Raw genomic sequence first — 19044 nt, forward strand, 5'->3', positions numbered from 1 at the left:
GCCAGCTCTCTTCCAGCAGCAGGAATTACAACAGGCGCCGCAATGGAAGCGGCTGGCCCAGCAGCCGAGCAGCACAGAGCTGTGCTCAGCTCCGGACAAATGCAGGTCAAATTGACGGAGATCAGGCATGTCAGAAAACGCATCAATTGGATCGCCAGTTGATTTTTTGAGAACAATAGCGCTAGAAATTCATGAGTGGCAAGATACTGCAAGCAGCGCACAAGGGGATGTAAAGATAAGACACCGAGGATACTTACGACCTAAGAGTACCACTTCGAAGCAAACCCATCTCCCCCCCCGAGCACGCAAGACGTGCCACCAGACACAGCAAAAGGTGACAATTTAGGACTAGGAGTACTCTTCCGTATTCTGGACACCACAAAGAATTTCATTTTTATCAATTGTTTCTCATGACGTTATAAACATTTCCACTGGGTAAGTAAAGTATGTCTACCCCCAAACTTAGCAAAGTTATTTCAAAGAAAAATTACATCATTGCTATTAGGGAAAGAAAAACCATAATGGAACTCTATCTTTAAAAAACAAAAACACGAACACAGACTCTCTGTGACAAGTGTTTTTTCTCACATTGAATTTGCCATACAGACACCATCTCTGAGAAATCCTGACCTTTCAAATAATTCTCTTCCGAAGCGGAAAAGTAAACGGCTGTAAAAAAACAAAGCAAAACAAAGAAACGAAACCAAAAAAGCCCCACATGTTGAGACAAGAGCCCCAATTTTTTTTTTTATTTCTGCTACTTCTCGATTTATGTAGCACCCTTCATCATGAAAAAAAGCTTGATGCTTACCACTCCTGAAACTGATTTTCCCTTTCCAACCAAAGATCACAGTAAATTAATATTTATATTTAGGGAAAGAATAAATACACACAAGTGTTGCTGATGGGCAAGTTTCCTCCTCAGACATAAGCATCCCCCTTTTTTTGCAGGTGAGTGAAGAAAATCACACAGCTGATGTATACGTTGCCTGTTGTGCTTACTCCCTCTCTAATACAAGAGCAGTTCCACAGTTTAAAGATATATTTTTAGATGCACATATGTCTTTAATGTACGTCGTTAAAGATTGTACATTGTGGTAAACACGACAATGACAAAGTATTTATATTCTGCAAAATGCAATCATTTTACAAATTGCAAGTTTCTCCGTATTCATATAGCTTGAAAAGACAGAAGTTTTAATAGTTAACAGTTAAAAATAAAAGATAATTGCAATTTTCAAAGGGAATTTCAAGTAAGTCCTGAAGGATCTCTGCTTTTAGTTAAAAATAACCAAACACACAACGGAAAAAAAGAAAAACCTTTCCTCTTCTGCCCTACCGTATATGCACATCCACAAGAACTCCGAAAGAACTGCGAGAAGAGCCATGCTGTGTATACCTTTCCCCTTTATCATACAGCAAAACACGTATGACAGGTTACAAACCCACATTCCCCTCAAGCCGTCAACAACCTTCAGTGGGTCCCACGCGGGACTCCACTCTACTCCAGTAGAAAAATGTATGTGTAATCCTGTGTACATCTTTCTTTTACATCACGTGGTGTTCCTGTACTTAACCAGTGTGCTTGTGAAAGGAAAGATACAATGCGGACTATTAAAGGATCCTTATCACCCACTGCCATCTTTCATAACTGCAAGTGATGAAAATAGCAGCAGCAGCGGTAGAAGTAGTGTTAAAATAAATTAATTTCTTCCTCCTTCCTAAAAAAGGAGGGGAAACGTATACATACTACTCAGATGTGTTTACCTTTATGCTTTAGTTTATAACATACATAAACATTTTTGTATTGGGCTGTATAGCCCTTAGTCACAGACTTAAACCTCCTACTATCACCTCAACACCAGAATGTTTGGGAGCACTTAAAACATGCAAAAAATCGTTGTCAGGGACTGACTTCATGCCGGTATCAGCACCTTATATTGATTCTTAAAAAGGTCTTAGTCATTAAAATTTTAATCTAGAACATTACACTACTTTTTATTCCCACGTAGAAGCTAGCAATATTTTTATCACTTCATAGTAAGGTGATAACTTCAGTGTCACGAGCTGAAATGACATATCAAATTGTTCCAAAGCAAGTGATTTTTACCTTGCTTAATTTGTCCTTGGGCTGCATGACTTGAAATTGAAGGGGGTGCCTTCACTTTTGACATCTCAGGAGTGCCTGGCCTAGGTGGCCTAAACACAAAATATACACGAAGGGGGAGAAGAAGGATAAGGGGGGGGGGGGGGGGAACGGAAAAAAAAAAAAAAGATATTATTTGCTAAAGATACTGTGACTAAACAAACTTTGAAAAGCAACCCTATAAAAAACAGTTGGCTTGACAGAAAAAAAAATAAGAAGTATCTCATTTACAATTCCTAGGTAAGCTTATTTTTTGGTGATAAAAAGTTCATCTGTATGTTTTATTTAAAATTTGACCTAGTCATTATAAAAACTCTTTAAAAACAATAAGCACTAAAAAGGAGGACAAAAACGGCCTCTCAGACCTACCGGCGCATATGTTAATACAACTCCAGGTTCTATTAACGTTGTAAATTACATAATTCCATTCAAAGCAATATAGTTATCTTGGCATAAAAAAATACTACATTCAAGAAAGAAGAAATACACTCAATTCCATCTAGGTACCAAAGTTTTTCATAGCTATTAAATACATCAAACCCCACAGTAAAATGAAACAAAATGAAATGCTGTATTAAAACAGAGACTCTGAAAGAAAGTTATCACAAGTTCCAGTGAATATTTGCCATACCTGGTCGGGCCTTTCTTCATGTGGTCTCCGATAAAAGTTGCATTGGTCATACTCATCAGCGTGTTGGCCAGCGAGATAACAGACAGGAGATGCTGCGTGGTGACGGCACGTGATACGCCGTACGTCCCCTTTCCCAGTCCTTCTGTAACGGACATCTTCCTTCCTAACTCCACGCTATCGTAGGACGGTTTGCCGACAGGCTGATTATAGCCAGGAAGCATCAGAGACATGTGGCCTCCTCTAGACAGGAGGCCAAACGACACGGAACAGTGGGGCTTAAGCATCCCAAGACGATCAAGGCAAAGCTCATCTAGAACAGAATTCAGGCCCCAGGCGTGAAGACAGGACATAAAAAGCTTTGCTGTATCCATGGTCAGATTATATTCTAATAAAGTTAATGGTTTAGATTTGCTAGAGCGATATTCTGGGTCGCCGTCTTCTCTTCTCTGCCTTATCGATTCTTCGTCCTCATCTTCGTCATCAAGAAGATGCTCTTTTATATTCTCTTTGATTGTTTCCTTGACCTGCTGGAAGAGGACGGCTGCTCGTTTACCAGTCAAAAAGGAGCCTCCTTTGTCAGACCCGCCAGAGGCTTTCTGTAAATTCTCCGGAGAAATGAGCGCAGTGTTGGGTCTGGAGGCCTCCTCAGTCAGCAGCTGAATAATCAGGGCTTCTACGTCAAAGAAGAGCACATGTATATCTGGATCCGTTAAGTTGGTCTTTATAGCTTGAACCATCAGGGAGTTATGTGAATATTTAGGTAAATTCCCCTGGAAAAAAAAAGAAAAAAAAGAATTTGACATTTTAATTGGATTACTTTCTTAACACTTTTCACAAAGTTAATTCACAAACTAAGGAAGCTGTGGATGATCGAAGTTTGAAAACTCATACGGGTATAAAACATGTTATGATAAATGTTACGAAAATATCAGTGAAGACTTTTACAGCACTTCTCACAATGTCAGGAATGTCAGACTTGTGATCAAGTGTTACACCCCTAAAATACAGGAATTTCCCTTACATAAGTTATCAGATAAATAGAGCTCTCTAGATAAGACACAAGTTCACATTTCTTTCTCATGAATTCTAAAAGATAATAGTTATACTCCAAGGAACAATAAAATGTCAATATTTTGTTATTAAATTTAAAACACATTAAATATTTCATATCTGGATACTGGAGTATAGCAGCAATTTATACTATTGGAAAATAAGCTACTAATATATTTGTCCAGATATGCAACCAGTGTGTCACTTGTTGTTCGCTCCACTACTTAAGTCCATCTTCTTCCTCTGTCCCTTCCTCCCAAGGGAAAAACAAAACAAAAACAAAAAAAAAAAAGGAAAGAAAATTAAAATACTATGGGATAAAAGCTGAAAACAGTCAGAAAAGGAGATCAGACAAAAGAACATTAACATCAGTTTTGAGATTATGCTCAAGTACTTACTTTCTTCAGACAAGTGAAAGAGAGACTCTTAACAGAAATAAACCCTTTTACAATTGAATTAACAGTCTGAAGGACATAAGGTTGAATATTCTTGTTTGATGCACAGAATTACAAAGTCAGAGCAAGAAAAACCTACAGGAGAAGCAGCTGCTGGGTTCAGCGATGAAGAAGCACTCCTGATGCTTGTATTAGTCGCTGCAGAAGTTAAACCCTGTGCTCAACTGACAGCTACGTCTAAGGGAGCACCTAAAAACCCTTACCTTACACAAGGCTAGGAAGGGCTGCAGGAGAAACGGGTTTTTTCCACAACTGGTATAGGCTGAATGGTTTGTTCAGAAAACATCAGCCTTTACTGAAAGTAGAATTAACCCAAATGTTCTTAATATATCACCGATAAAAGCAATACAGTCAAGGCTCCTATGTCTTTCCTCATTTATAACTCAACAGCCTTAACATTAATATAAACTCTTTCAGTTTGGTAGTCTCTCAAATTTCCAGTCCCTGGGGTCTTTTTTAAAACTACAAAAGCACATTTTACAGCAGGATGGTTATTTAGAAATTAACAAGGCTTGCAGTTTTGTGTATATACACTGTATATGTGTTTACAAATATACACTGTATATGTATTTACAAATAGGTATGCGTATATACACACGTACACACTATAAATATACACAGACTATACAAATAACTAACATACACTCTATATAACCTGCAAAAATGTGTACATATACACTAATTTGCAATAGGTTTTTACCCTACACTATATCCATCCCGATATATTGCTCCCTCTGTTCACTGACGTGAAGCAACGTGCACATCTTACGAAGCCTTAAATACCCGGGGCCATAGGAGCGGTCACCACTGAAAATCTGCTCAGCTGTAAAACTATTATTTCTACCAACACCCATTATCTTGCATTTTTCAACTCTTTTCGTTCTGCTTCTGAATACTAACAAATGTATCGATCGCTATGAATCACAGAAACAAATGCATACTCTACTTAACATTTTATAACTGGAAAATTGGACATGCATATGTACCGTTTATTGTCTCTCTCAAGGACTTTTTCCAAGACAGTAAGCATTTCTAGTCCTACAACTACTTGGCTGCTTTAAGTTTTGTACGGACTTCACAGCATGTGTTTGAAAACTGAAGTAATTTGTATACATTCCTTTTCCATTATAGCTGTAAAGACCCCCAAAATGCTGCCGGCATGAAAGAATGTAATATTCACATCATGTTCAATTATTGTTCCAGTGTATGAACCTGCTTTTGAAATAAGCGTACTATTTTAATTCTCAAGGTTCTCCTTCACACAGATTTGTTTCTCATAAAGCACTCTGCTTTTTCTGTGGCTGTATATCCCCGACGAGTGCAACATTGCTTTTTACAGGAAAAATCTTAGAGGAAAAACTGACCTCCCCGAAGTTTTACATTAGCTTTATATTTGGAAGCCAGTCTGCCCAAAAGAGGCTCAGTACCCTGAGCTGCCGTCAGGAGCAGCGGCTGATCCAGCCACGGCTTCTTCGCAATGCGTTTCTGAGCGCAACCTCTCCCCTTGACTGCTTCGCAGCAAGGGGCGTGGGGGAAAAACCAGAGTAAGAAACTGCTCCTTTGATCCCGTCTGAACATAATACGCAGAAAGCCTATTTATCTAAAGCAATCCACCATGTTAGCCTTACTTGATATTGTAATCTTCATTTTTCTACCACACTAATACTTTATTTCATTTGCAGACTCTTAATTTAAGGCTGCTAACATTTTGTTTGCTTAGAATGAATACCCACGTATATTTTACTGTATGGTGTTGAAGTGGAGAAGAGCCAGCACAATTATTGGTTTGCTTGCTATACTCACTAGTTCTTGTTCACTTTCAGGGGATGATTCTCAACAAATACACATAAATATTTGACATTATTCCAATGCACTCGTTTTGTAACAAACAAACAAACCAGATACCAAAAGCACACACACAGAGCAATGTTCAAAACATATCAAAAGACTCTCCAGCAATGAAATGCAGAGCTGGCAAAACCTTCAATACCATTTGCTACTCCACTAGAATCGAATCATTTTTCATTTCTGCCTTTCCTCAAATTAAAATTCATTTCACTTACGTAACAAAGTTAAGGCACTACCAGAAGGGAAATTCACATTTGGGCCCAGGGATTAAGAAAGAAAAATTAAGCAGAGACCATCCTCCTCACTCCCTGTCCTTACTCCTTGCTCGGAGGAGCCGCAGCGCTGGCTAGCTCACCGTGCCAGACAAACGGCCAGGGCCGAACGCCATCAGCACTACAGCAAATGGCCAAATTCTGCTCCTTTCTCTGTGGCCAGCTCGCAGAATGAATAAACTATGCTTATTAAACATAGTTATTATTGCCATGAGAAGCAAATGAAGGATAACTGAAACCAGAATAGAAATAATTAGATGTCAATAAATAATAGCTGCAAATTATATTCTACAATGCACTGATTTATTCACATATTCCTTATTTATTAAAGAAATCTAGTTCATTTCTCAGAATGTAATGTGGGTAACTTTTTATGAAAGGGTCTCCGGTAATGGTCACAATGGTAATATCAAAAGCAACAATTCAACCAAAACATTTTAGCTATTAACCATCATTGACCTCTGGTATAGAGCACATTTCGCTGTGCTGTGCACCATGCCTCTGTAGGTAGCTAGACCTACATCTATAGGTAGCTATACCTTCGTTAGACGCGAGGAACCTGGGCGTAAAACACAGCCGCTTGCACAGCACGTCCAAGCGCAACAGTCACCCTCACGTCCGCCAACAGTCACGCTGAATGCAGCGGGACCAGCAGCGCGCAAGCCTCAGCACACGCGCTGTGCCGAGGAAGGCTCTCTGCAGGCGACACTGCTTTCCCAAACAGAATATACCAGGAGAAGGGAAAATGAGGCAGGAGCCGGCGGAGGGGCAGGCTCTGCTGGGAGCAGAGCTCTGCTGCGCTCTGCTGGCCGCAGCCCAGGCTGCCGGGACATCAGCCGCCTGCGGGAACGACAGAACAAAAGCAAAAAATACTTCAGCTCGTTTTCTTCGGGCTCAGGTAACAGTTTTGAACGGCCTTGACGGACTAAGCAAATTTACTACCTGTCCGCTCTGATGCGTCTTTATTACGAAAAAAGTTATGACGACTGGTAGAGCACTGGAGCCATCAACACGAGCAAACGTAAGCAGGCCGCAGCCGCAGGCTGGCGACCCTTTAATCCGACCCCTGCTCCAAGCGGGAGCCGCTACAGCAGGCTGCTCAGGGCAAGGAAAGCCTCCCACGTACTTCTCAAATACGCGACCAAGGATATTTTTCCCAGTTTCCTTCAAGATAATTTTGCACTTCCCTCTATTAATCTTTAACAGAAAGATAAAAATTTGAAGAGTCAGGGGTCATATTCTGTCTGTGACAAAGGTCATAAAACCCTCGCAAGGTCAGGACTTACCTCTTCTCTATATTCGGCCAAAACAGAAACGCACGATGCAAAGCCCTTCCCCGGACAACCTGCCCTGCCGTGCTATCGAGCCCGCCGGCTAAACCACCGTCGATAACTAAGCCTGTACCTAAAAGTCACGTTTGCTTTTCTCTTCCATCTCTACCACCTCTGCAACGCGATGCTGTTAGCTGCCTGTTAGCTTTCAAAACCAAACTCAGACTGAATAACGATTAGGCACGTTAAAATTAACAGGATATTCAGAACTCACTCTTGTACTGTTCTAGCTGCCATACCGAAGTTCCTTAAAATTTTTACGTTGTACTAGCTGTTCTTGGGATACATGCCATGTTGTACTCTATCTGCTCTTCAGAACAATAAAATTAACGCTAAAATGTACAAATTACTCTTTATACAATTTGAAATCCAAGTTATTTCTTATTGTGAGCTCTCAATTTGGAAAAAGAGCTCATTACTAGTTGTTAAAAAAGGGACTTCTCCACATCTCAAAGCATTTCAGGTGCTTCCAGCTTATGCAACAGCCACCAGGACGGAGAAAAACCACCCTCTGACTGCAGAGACTAACGTGCAGGCTCACCGCCCAGCTACTGCTCTAACACCCCAACTCTTAGCACTCGGTATCATCAGAAAGGTCTGCTTAGCAGGGTTCTTAACCCGAGCATTTACTTACTGCTCAGATGGGAAGGAGCCTGGTGTTGCACTCCGTAAGGCCCATATAAACTGTAAAGCTGTGTTTCTAAATGAACAGACGTGAGCATGCTGTGGCTCACGCGCTCTATTCATAGACACACAGCACTCAGGAACAGTTAATGAATGCTTTTAACGAGTTACTACAGACAGTTCCATTTGAATTCATCACTTAAATCATAAAACATAACTTAAAAAGTCCTTAACATTAAGCACTGAAATATTTAGGCATCAGCTAAGCCCATTAATATCTTCTAGCATTAGACACTTAAAATGTTTCTCAAACCGTAATTAATTTTCAGCATTTAAGTTACTTTGGATCCATTTATATCTATTTGTACATATATTTTAGTAATACTTTTTCTGAACTGTCACACAGCAACAATTACCAAAATAAAATAAAATCGAGCTCTAGCTCCACCTTTAGCAAGATCTGCAGGAACGTATAAAGCATGTCCAGTATGGGGGGAGGAGGGAAACAACAGATCAATGCTGATTCCATTCCTCAAAGCTAGCACAAAACGAAAGAGGGGAGATTTGCTTCTGATGGATGTGGATCACGGGCTGGTTCCTTGTCTACCCGTCAATACTACAAATTAACAGAACATACACAAGTGAGCAAATATTCCAGATTCCATGAAACGCTGCTAAATCCCGATTTTAAATAAACTCAACCTGAAAAAACAGCCCAAAACAAAACAGCAGAATGCACACTGAAGTGGGAGGTAGCATGATGAACAGTAACAAACTGGGGAACAACATTTAGAGAGATACAGAAGGGATTGTGTTAGTTGATATTAAAAATCCATTACTGCCTATCTAGAAAGAGATCAGTTTATTTGGTGCATAACCTCTGTTCTTACTGAACCTAGAGAAGAAGACAGCGAAAGCAGTACAGAGCTACAGACAGCGAAGAGGAAGTTTGAAAGCATTAGACTCCAGCAAGGAAAACCACTACCACTGAGGGCACAGAACAGAAAAAACAAAAATGAAACATGTTCTTAAAACGTAACTCTGGATAACATCACCTGCATTAGAAACTGCACAATGACACTGAAAAACGCTGGTACTTTTTGTTCCAGGAAAGAGAACTCCTAGGACTGACCTAAGGCCAGGTAAAGCTAGTTTAGGTCCTTCTATTAACATTTCAGAGAGCTTTAGACAAGACCCTTTCAGTTACAACAAGGAAGACTTGCCACATTTTAATCAATTATTTATGTAAATAAATGTTTCAGGGACCGCATTCAAAACAGACAAACTGAAACACAGCTTACCTTGTCAGAGGCTTCGGAAGCGAGCAGGTTAGTGGCAAGAGTCTGTAGTTTCTGATGCGCCACGTTTTTCAGAGCAGCCAGGCTACGCCGCGTCATGGCCTGCTTCAGGTTGACGGCGGGATGGCTCAGGGAGTCCACAGCCGCTGGGACTGCCTCATCACAGGCATTCAGGATTTCCACTGCTGTTATTCCCATCACGCACCTGTCCAGCGCACCTGGAAATATGTTGAAAAGCGTGAGTTTAAGCAGAAACAATTCAAAATGTCCAAAATATCCCAAGTACAACAATGGGCGAGAATAATTTGCACCACAGGATGCAATGCACAAAACATTCCGTTGTGTTAACAGCTACTTTCAGAACTAATATTCCTAAAGGGATGGAATTTTCCTAAATTTCCATGAAGCTGAAGCGTGTAAAGAAAAAACACATTAACAAAAGTCAAGACAAGTGTAAAAAACCCACAATGTGATTCTGTACTGACAAGAGAGCGATGACTGCAGCTGCTCAACTTTTCTAGCAGAAGGTTTTCAATCATTTTGAATTCCCTCTCCCACCCAACTACCCGTGTGGATTACATTTTCCACGATAGATCTCAGGTTCCTCTTTGCTTCCTAGAGCTTGAATAAAAAACAATTCTCATCTAGTTTTCACAATAAGCTGAAAGTAATATTCAGACATCATTGCAGGTTTGTGGGTTTTTTCTTAAGTGAGTTAAGGAGTTAAAAGGTCATTACACACTGCATATATTTTGATGCATTTTTTCCCTCACTTTCTCCCTTTCAAATATCACAAAATTTTCCACAAAGCTGTTTTTGTTTTACCCCTTGTTGCCCATTTTGTTAAGGCCCATTTTTACTTTCTTCTAAACTAAGTGTTAGTTTCTCTTTAAAAACAAAACAAACCACACCAAACAACAAGTCAAACAATACAAAACCCCAAACAAACACTTTCTTCACTCTGCAGAGGAAGAAACTATTGTAGGTTCAAGGTGCTGCACTTCTACACCAAGCTTTCAAGAAAACTGCTGAGGAAGCGCGGACACTAATGAACTGAGAGAACACTACAAGTGCAGCCAACACTTGAACTAGTCTCTCTAAAAATAACTACGAAAACATGTGGGGGAAGACAGCCCCAGCAAGCTATACTTCTCCAAACCTGAATGAGTTATTCCAAATACTAAGGTATGTATTTAACAAAGGCTTACAAGTTTTGGGAATATGTGGAGTGCTAAATTTCCAAATATAAATGTGAGAAAAAATTTTAACTCTTCTCTCAGATGCAACTTATACAGAACTGTAACTAAACATTATTAAAAAAATAGTTTAATCGATGTCTTTGAACTTAACCGTACCAGTATCCATTTGCCAGACGTACACAGACCCATCCGAACATCCCACCACCAGATAGTCATCGGAAGGCCTCCATTTTATTACTTGAATAGGAAAAAGGTGACGGGATGCCAGCATGATGCATTTTTTCTCCCGCAGACTCAGAAGCCCTACTGAGTGATCACTGGCAACAGAGCAAATACAGTGCTGGACTCTTGCCTAATAAAAGGGGAAAAAAAAAAATTAAAAAAAAATAAAAAAAAAGAGAGAGAAAAAAGAAAACAATCTTAATCATAAGGCAGACAGTTTGCATTTAATATCTTCTTCAATGGACCAATATGGTGATCAATAACCTATTTTATAAACAAAACACAGGCACGTAAGTCTATGGCTACACTCACTGAGGTCACTAGAAACAGAATTTCACTTGCAGAAGTTCTCTTGAATCCAACCTCTTGCACATCATAAAGAGCAAAGAGGTATTAGAACCTGTTTTGTTGAGCAAAAAAGAGAAACCACGGTTTTCAAGTAAATCAATGTCATTTTGTTCATTAAATTCTACCTACTCATCCAAGTGATGAAAGATAAAATTGCCTTTAAAACCTGCGGGCTAACTGGTGAGCAATGCCTGCCTATCGCATTCGCAAACACCTTCGGGGAAAGACTGCTTCCATGTCGTGGAAATCCTCTCCCACTGTTAATGCTGTATATCATAAAATGCCAAGCATTTCCTTAGCCAGCTAGGTTTTAGTATCCTGTTTTTCTACTATTTTTAATTCTTTATGTAGCTAAAACGTGATGTGAACAAAACCAAGATTAACAGAACAGTTAAACTCTTTTTACGTGTCTGCAGGAGTTATACATTAGGTCAGTGCTGAATTGTCAGTATTTCATATTACATTCACATTCTCAAGAAGGATTTGAGGAGCTGTACCGCTTATGGAAAGTGTGAGAAAGGTTATCAGACACATTATGTAAAACTTACACTACAGTTTTCTGGTGGAACTAGAAGCTGTGTAATTTCTCCACCATGTACACAGAAGATATGTTTCATCTCTCCAGAAAATATATCCCATATGATGACTGAGAAATCCACACCACCTGAGATCAAATACCTTTGATCATAACGAGAAGAAACCTGATGAGGATACAGTAAGCATGTAATTTTGTTTCGATGGCCTCGGAGAGTCCGGTGAGGTGGCCAACCTGAGAAATTGGGTTGAGGTGAAAGGGGGAAAAGAAAAGAAGGGGGAGAAAAAAGAGGGGGGGGGGGGGAGGGAGGAGAGAGAGAGAGAGAAAAAATGTAAGTCATAGAACAGTTAACAATCCAAAACACTTCTTGATTTAAAAAAAAAAAAAAAAAAATACAGACATACTGCAATTTTTGACAGAAGTTCTTATAGAATTAGCCTTGTCTCTTTTTAAAATGTTCACAAATTTTTCTATGGGACATGGACTGAATGATTCTTTTTGCCTTGCTGAACAACCTCACTTTACAGCCTCCTTCCCCCCAAAAAGTACCAGCAAAAAAAAAATTTTAAAAAGGCCACAAAAATATGAAACTATAAATTCCTTTCCCTGTCAAACACAAATTTATCCAACATTATAACCAAAAGGACCAGTACTGGGAAAACTGCCTAATCTTACTCTGCACTGGCCACAACAGTGGCATGCAAGTCTGCAGCGTTATGCATTTGGTGCTTGCGCAGAATAGGTTAATGACATCACATTTAAATTTACAAAGGAAAATAATTTGTGTGAACATAGAGCCAAGAATGGCGAGTCTTCTGCTCACCGAGATCAAATACATTAGTTAAAAGGTCAGAATGAGAGTGAGTTAACTATTGCAAAAGATGCTTAGAAAAACTGTCTTTTTAGATGGCAAATTTGACAAAATGGGCCAAATAAATGCCAGAATCAAGTATTCTATGCAATACCTGCATGATATAGTTGAACTTTTTTCCTCTATGTGATTACGCTTTCTAGCAAGCACAGCAAACCTTACGTAGAATACGCACAGGCACTTCTGTATTTTTACGAGGGCAAGAATCACCAATGCTTATTTGCAGTCTAATGTATCAACTTCGAGGCAACTCAACTTCACATTAAGAAAAAAAATCATTTTTGTATAAAGTCATATGAAGTAAGCCAGTTATATAAAGGAAACAGTACAACCAACAGCCTTGTATACAACTTGTCAAAGCTCATATGTGTATTCACAGAACATTTACATGTCTTTTTCATTTATCAGCATTTGTAAAAAATCAAAACCCAAATATTTGTTCTGCAACTGTGATCACAAAAGTATTAAAAAATCTGGAACCAAAATGTACAACAGCAGGCCAATGTGTAACACTCAACTAACTACAGGATACACAAAGAGGAATTCTCTTTTAGGTTCATTATTTCCCCAAGATCTTCACAGGCACACTGATACCCCAGTGCCCAGAGCAACACTGGGAGGGAGACGGGAGGTGTCCCCGGCCATATCGTTGCTACTGCATCTCAAAAACCCAGGAGAAATAGCCAAGGCTTTCCAGGGAAGGGACCCCCCGCAAAAGTTGATGCAGCTGGCCACAGTTAATTAATTACTTAGGTTTCTCATTACATAATAGAACATCGGAATTGTTAAGAAAACGGTTATGTGATTTCTACCTGTAAAATGACTTAATGCTCGCTTCGTGAAACTATTTCATACTTCAGTACACCTCGTGACAGGCGCACACTGTAATCCAACCGGGCTTTTCCAAAGCTTATTTGCATACCTCTCCTAAGCATGTGCTCTCCTTGCAGCAGCTGAACTATAGCAGTTTGTGTTGCTGGCACAATAACAATGCTTCCATCTTCACGACCGCAAACCAAACGCCCGTGTGCGGGGATATAGACACTGGCTGTAACTTTCAGTGGTTCATTGATGTTTGGTATTAAGCTTAGTTGGTCTATAATCCCAGCAGGGCGAGGAGTAAGTTTATCAAAAGCTTCCTGGAGGGATATTGAAGTTGTTGTTTGCAGTCCTGTTTAAAAAGAAAAGAAAGAAAAAAAAAAAGGAAGGGGTGAGGTGGGAGGAGGATTTAAAGAACAAAAAACCACCACCAAAAAACCCCCGAGAACGGAAATTAGGAATGCTTTTCTGAAAAAATCTCAAAGTTTAAATACACTATGTTACAACACTTTGAACAAAGTAAAAGGTATATACTGGAGATTAATTTACTGACTACTTGAGCGAAGCTACAGCAACACATGGAAACAATATATGTGAGAACTGGAAAAGTACGTGATCTAAGCTACAAGGGGAAGTTACACAGGCAGACAGCAATGACCATAGCTAGTAGTTGGAATAAAGCAGTTAAAACTTAATACCTGAAAAATATTCAGAGTAAATTAAGATTTTGATCATGTATGAAAAAATTAAGTTACTATAACTCTTGCAAAAAGCTAACAATTAAAAAAAAACAACTTCATGGATCTGTAGGAAAAACAGCAGCGCTTTATCCAGCAACAAAAGATAAAACAAGAGAAACAGATGCCCGTTAAAAGCCTTGGTGACAAGACTGTTAATTAGATATACCTTTTGCACCATCTTGTTCAAGAGTATCAGGCACACTCCAAATGCACAGCCTCCCTGAAGAGTCTCCTTGGATTAACAGCTTATAGGAAAACTCCCTGTGTCCATAGAAGAAACGAGTGACTGGAGGACATATTAGTAGCTGTTAAAAAAAATAAATTAACTTCAGAACACAGGCAAACCATGTACTAACGTCAAAATTTGCTTTCCCCACATAATCCACTGTACCTTTTAAAAGCAGGACAAAAACCTAGCTACTTTATGCTTTATCTTTCTTACAGGAGAACGAATAAATACAGCAATACAGATCAGAAGAAACTGTTGCTAGTTACAAAACAAGTCACGGGTTTAGGGGAGAAGAAAAAAGATTTTTATATATATTTGGGTTTGTTCTAAATATATTCATATTTAGAATACTTTATATATGCATGTGTGTATTCTAAAATTGTTAACATTCTAACTGCAACGGTGAGCTGAAGTTACACTACTCAGTAAGGAACATGGTCCACAACAGAAGCAAAACAGTTTTAGTATTGATTGACAACATAAAGAAAAAAACACACAAATATATGTCTCAATGTCCAAATTTGGCAACAGATTAAATGGTTAAGATAAAAAAAAATTCCTACAGTAGTCTTGTAATAACAGCATTTGTAAATCAGGCAGTTACTTATACCTAGTAGTGTAAGTACTAGATATATCATACAGCAGTTGTAGATACATTAGTTTACGGCAGATACAGTTCACAGTACAATATAAAAATGAAGTATAGCTCAAAGAGAACTTTGGCCTACGAAATTTGATTTTCTTTACTTTGCAAGGATTTAAGCTTTCAAATTCAAAGTTGTGATTCTAAAAGCTCTTGCTCAGTTACTGTCTAATCATCACGCACGTCACAACTTGACTTCTGGTTCTCCAGGCCCTGATGAATAATAAACTGTCCGTACACAGGAACTGAAGATGCACTTGACCAGAGATTAACCTCTGCACTTATTTGAAAACCAACAAGAAGCAAACAAAACAGCAGGGAAATTGCATCTATCCACTTTCTCTAGGAAAAGAAGAAATCCTAAAGGTCTACTTTGAAAGAGAAGAACCGGCCATGATGTATGCGTGCTTCAACTCTCTAAAGGAGAAACGCAGTCCATAAAAGAAACTTCAAAGAAATACATTTTACCTGTTTATCTGCTCTGTCCAACACACTGTACAATAAAGGCGGAATTAAATTTTCTACTGCTTTCCCCACATCTCTGCGAAATGAATCGCTAGCTGGTAGACAGCTGGGTTTAAGAACAAAGAGAAAGGAATAAAATTCCTTGTATTACTAGAGAGTGATTACTACATTGCTAGCTAACTAAATAATACTAAGCAAAACCAACCCCCAAGCCCTTAAACATTACATTTTTTCCAATTTATAGCAGATCATTACTCTAATTTTAATGCACAGGGTATTCTTCATCAATTAACAACTGCTCCAAACGTGTCCAACTCAGTTCCCCCCGACAGCCAGCACTGAAGGAAAAAAAGAATGAAGGTAGCCTGGCTTTAGGTCCGCTTTGGACGTAAACACATCTGGCCTCACGCTCAGGACCAAAACGCACCAAACCCAAGGACTGCTCCGACAGACCACCAGATAGATCTGCTCGCATCCTCATGCGCTGATCACATAGAAGCGTGAGAAAGGACTTCTCGCCTGATTTATGTGAGAACACCCAAGGATCTCCAAGATAAAACTATCTCTACCCAGAGCAAAGGGATGTTTGCATGTCATGAAGATGTCAGAAGAAAAGTTTTTTATTTTACTTTTGTCATTCTACGTTTATTGAACCTCTTTGATACCTAATTTTAAATTAATTTTATGTTTTCACATTTACGTGCACAAACTCAGCTGTTCGTGCCTTCCCTTAATGGGCTGAAAGAGTACTCTGTTACAATAATACGATCATCATTTACATTGACTCCATATAGCAAAATCTTATTTCTTCCGTATTTGGGCCTGGTTAAGGAAATACTTAAATTATATTTTATTTTAATTTATGACACTTGTTCAAGAGCAAAATGCACCTCTTCCCATCACACAGCTCCATGAGGAGGTGAAAAGGAGCGTAATATCAGAAAATAGCGTAGCAATCTTGGTTGAGGCAATCTAAATTACTGAGCATTGCTTCAACAGGATACATTTAGGGGACGCAGACTTTAAAATACACTCATGGAATACTAGTTTCTGCAACATCCGTATGATTTTGTAGCAAAATAAAAGCCAGAGATACTCAACATTTCTTCAAAGTTGCTCATGTTTTTATCTCACAAAATAAATAAATGGAGTATTTCATTGTTGACTACCTGGCTGGTAATTTATATATGAAACTTTGTCCGTCTTCCGTCCATACAATCACTTTATCAGCTGACACAAAGTCGCCACCAGTCCAGGTCTGATCGTTTTCACTAGGGACTGAACATAAGAGGGAATAATCTCCAGCATCAAAAACCTGAAAAGAAACAGAACAGTCTGTTGTCATTAACCAATTACAGATTAAAATGCCCAGACAGCGGCTAATTTCGGTTTCAATATAGACACATTAAAAGGACTTAGAGCATCTTGATCTAAATGTCTCACTGGCAATTTAATTAAATCAGCTTCTACAGTGAAAAGCAGCCAGGTGCTGTGCAGCTAGCTTGCCTTACCCTCCAGTATTTGGAACACACAACCAACAACGACCGCTGGGTAAACGCACAGAAAGAAATGCTTTGACAGTTTTGACAATAAATAGGTTTTGACTCCTCTTCAAATACGGGTGTGGTATCCTAAAAACAAACAAAACCAACATTAAATTAACAGCCTTTTATTTAAAATTATAAATCTGAAATTAAATAGAGCCATATTACCTTCTGTAACAACAACATCTTCAAAAAAGATTTCTTGATGGTTTTAAATTTGCTCAAGTTATGAGCTTGTCAATGTTTCTGTGTATTTTAACTGAAGCAAACACTTATGTTTTATTTTGATACTCCTATGGGTATATCGTACCTTGAATACCAACTTTCCTGTGATAGCCAAGTCTGAAGACTTTGTCACAAGTACAAGAGTAGCAAACGTGCAGAAAAGCAGAACTGAAGAAGTGATAAGTAAGAAATTGGCTCGTAGAGACAGACAAAAATGACGCCAACAGGAGGTTATCACTTGTGTTTAGAGAGCATATGTATATAGCCATAATCAGGCGCAAGTACTGACCAGCACGCCAGCAAAGCCGGAGAGCGGAACTGCTGAATACACGGGCCGTTCCCTTCCTCATGTCATGTCCACTAGCGTGATCACGTCTCAAAGTTTTCAGCTGTAGACCGACCCTTGGCCATAAGTTAAGATTCAGTCACTGCTGACCATGTTGTTCTGAGATTCAATTTAGCACTATCAAATAGCATGGGATCTCAACCGTTTGGCCAAACACCCTCCGCTGAGTATCAGGCTGATCTGTCACATCAGTGCTGTACCTTGATGAATCCGGGCCCACCTCAAAGCAAAACTTGCTTCTGCTGGTACCGAGGGTGGTCACTGCTAGTCTGTCCAGACCCAGAACACCCAGACTAGCTCCCAAGCTAATCCTCGCTTCCACTGACCGTCCATCCTCACTCTGACTTGGGATACCTTGAAGGAAGGAGGGACAGCCACGCCATTCATCATCTGAAAAGCTTGGCTTACAGTTGTAAAAACCTGGCTGCATCAACAGAAGGCTGCAGATAACCTGCCGCGGGTATAAACAGGAGACTTACAGAAAGACCTGTCTGCAATGCCAGTCACTTCAGCCAATTTCACAGGGCTCTTCACTTTCGTAAAACACAACCTTATGGAGGCAGGGGAGAGAAAATCGGGATAACCAGGCAATTAAGGCAGAAGCGAGGACTCGGATGTCCTAGATCACAACTCCTTACCCTGTTACAGGTGTCTGTGGCAAGATAGTATTTTCCTGAAATATTATTTCCTCATCTTCGAGATGGGAAATAAGCATTCTGTCCTACACAGGAACCATTTAAGTGCTCAGACAGTGTGACAGCAACCAGTGTCTAAATCCGAGAGTCTCTACGCAGAACAACATACAGATGGAAATCAGATAACAAGAAAATACCCAGCTGACTTTTTCTTCTCGCTCAAATTGAACTTAGGAACATGACAGAGACCATGTGATGGAAAAGGAACTACGCAGTCTCATAAGATGCCAGATGGCCAACTTCTAAGGAAAAACCAAACACTTGTAGCAGTCCTTATTCTATTACTCCTCATAAGAAGATCTGCAGGAGCATGTGGTATCCTCTTTCATCACTTAAGTCTAACAAATTCCCCAGCTGGACAGATTAGTGGTGCCTATTTAGTATCATCACTGTCAATGGATTACCTTGCGTCCAGAGAGTCAGCTGAAACTAAGCAGATTCAGCTCACGTGTCATTCTTTCAAGGCTCCCCCCATCCCAAACAGACCAGACTGCGATAAGCTCCTGTT

The 19044-nt window shown here is 39.5% G+C and overlaps 1 protein-coding gene across 8 annotated transcripts in view; it reads right to left on the reverse strand.

The window, feature by feature from the left end:
• WDR7 (WD repeat domain 7) overlaps nt 1-19044 on the reverse strand; it is a 147755-nt gene that overhangs the window by 104164 nt on the left and 24547 nt on the right. For all 8 annotated transcript variants that reach the window (XR_014230650.1, XM_082335893.1, XM_082335888.1 and 5 more), the window contains 10 exons: nt 17238-17357; nt 16896-17041; nt 15730-15832; nt 14556-14694; nt 13753-14001; nt 11973-12193; nt 11011-11206; nt 9659-9873; nt 2778-3547; nt 2111-2199 (listed from right to left, as the gene is read on the reverse strand). Coding sequence is in view for 7 of the 8 variants with exons in the window: in XM_082335893.1 (XP_082192019.1) it covers nt 2111-2199; nt 2778-3547; nt 9659-9873; nt 11011-11206; nt 11973-12193; nt 13753-14001; nt 14556-14694; nt 15730-15832; nt 16896-17041; nt 17238-17357 (2248 nt within the window). In the remaining variant the exon portion in view is untranslated. The remainder of the gene's footprint in view (nt 1-2110; nt 2200-2777; nt 3548-9658; nt 9874-11010; nt 11207-11972; nt 12194-13752; nt 14002-14555; nt 14695-15729; nt 15833-16895; nt 17042-17237; nt 17358-19044) is intronic.

Source organism: Platalea leucorodia (genome assembly GCF_965183815.1).
Source record: "Platalea leucorodia genome assembly, chromosome: Z".
NCBI classification, from domain to species: Eukaryota; Metazoa; Chordata; class Aves; order Pelecaniformes; family Threskiornithidae; genus Platalea; species Platalea leucorodia.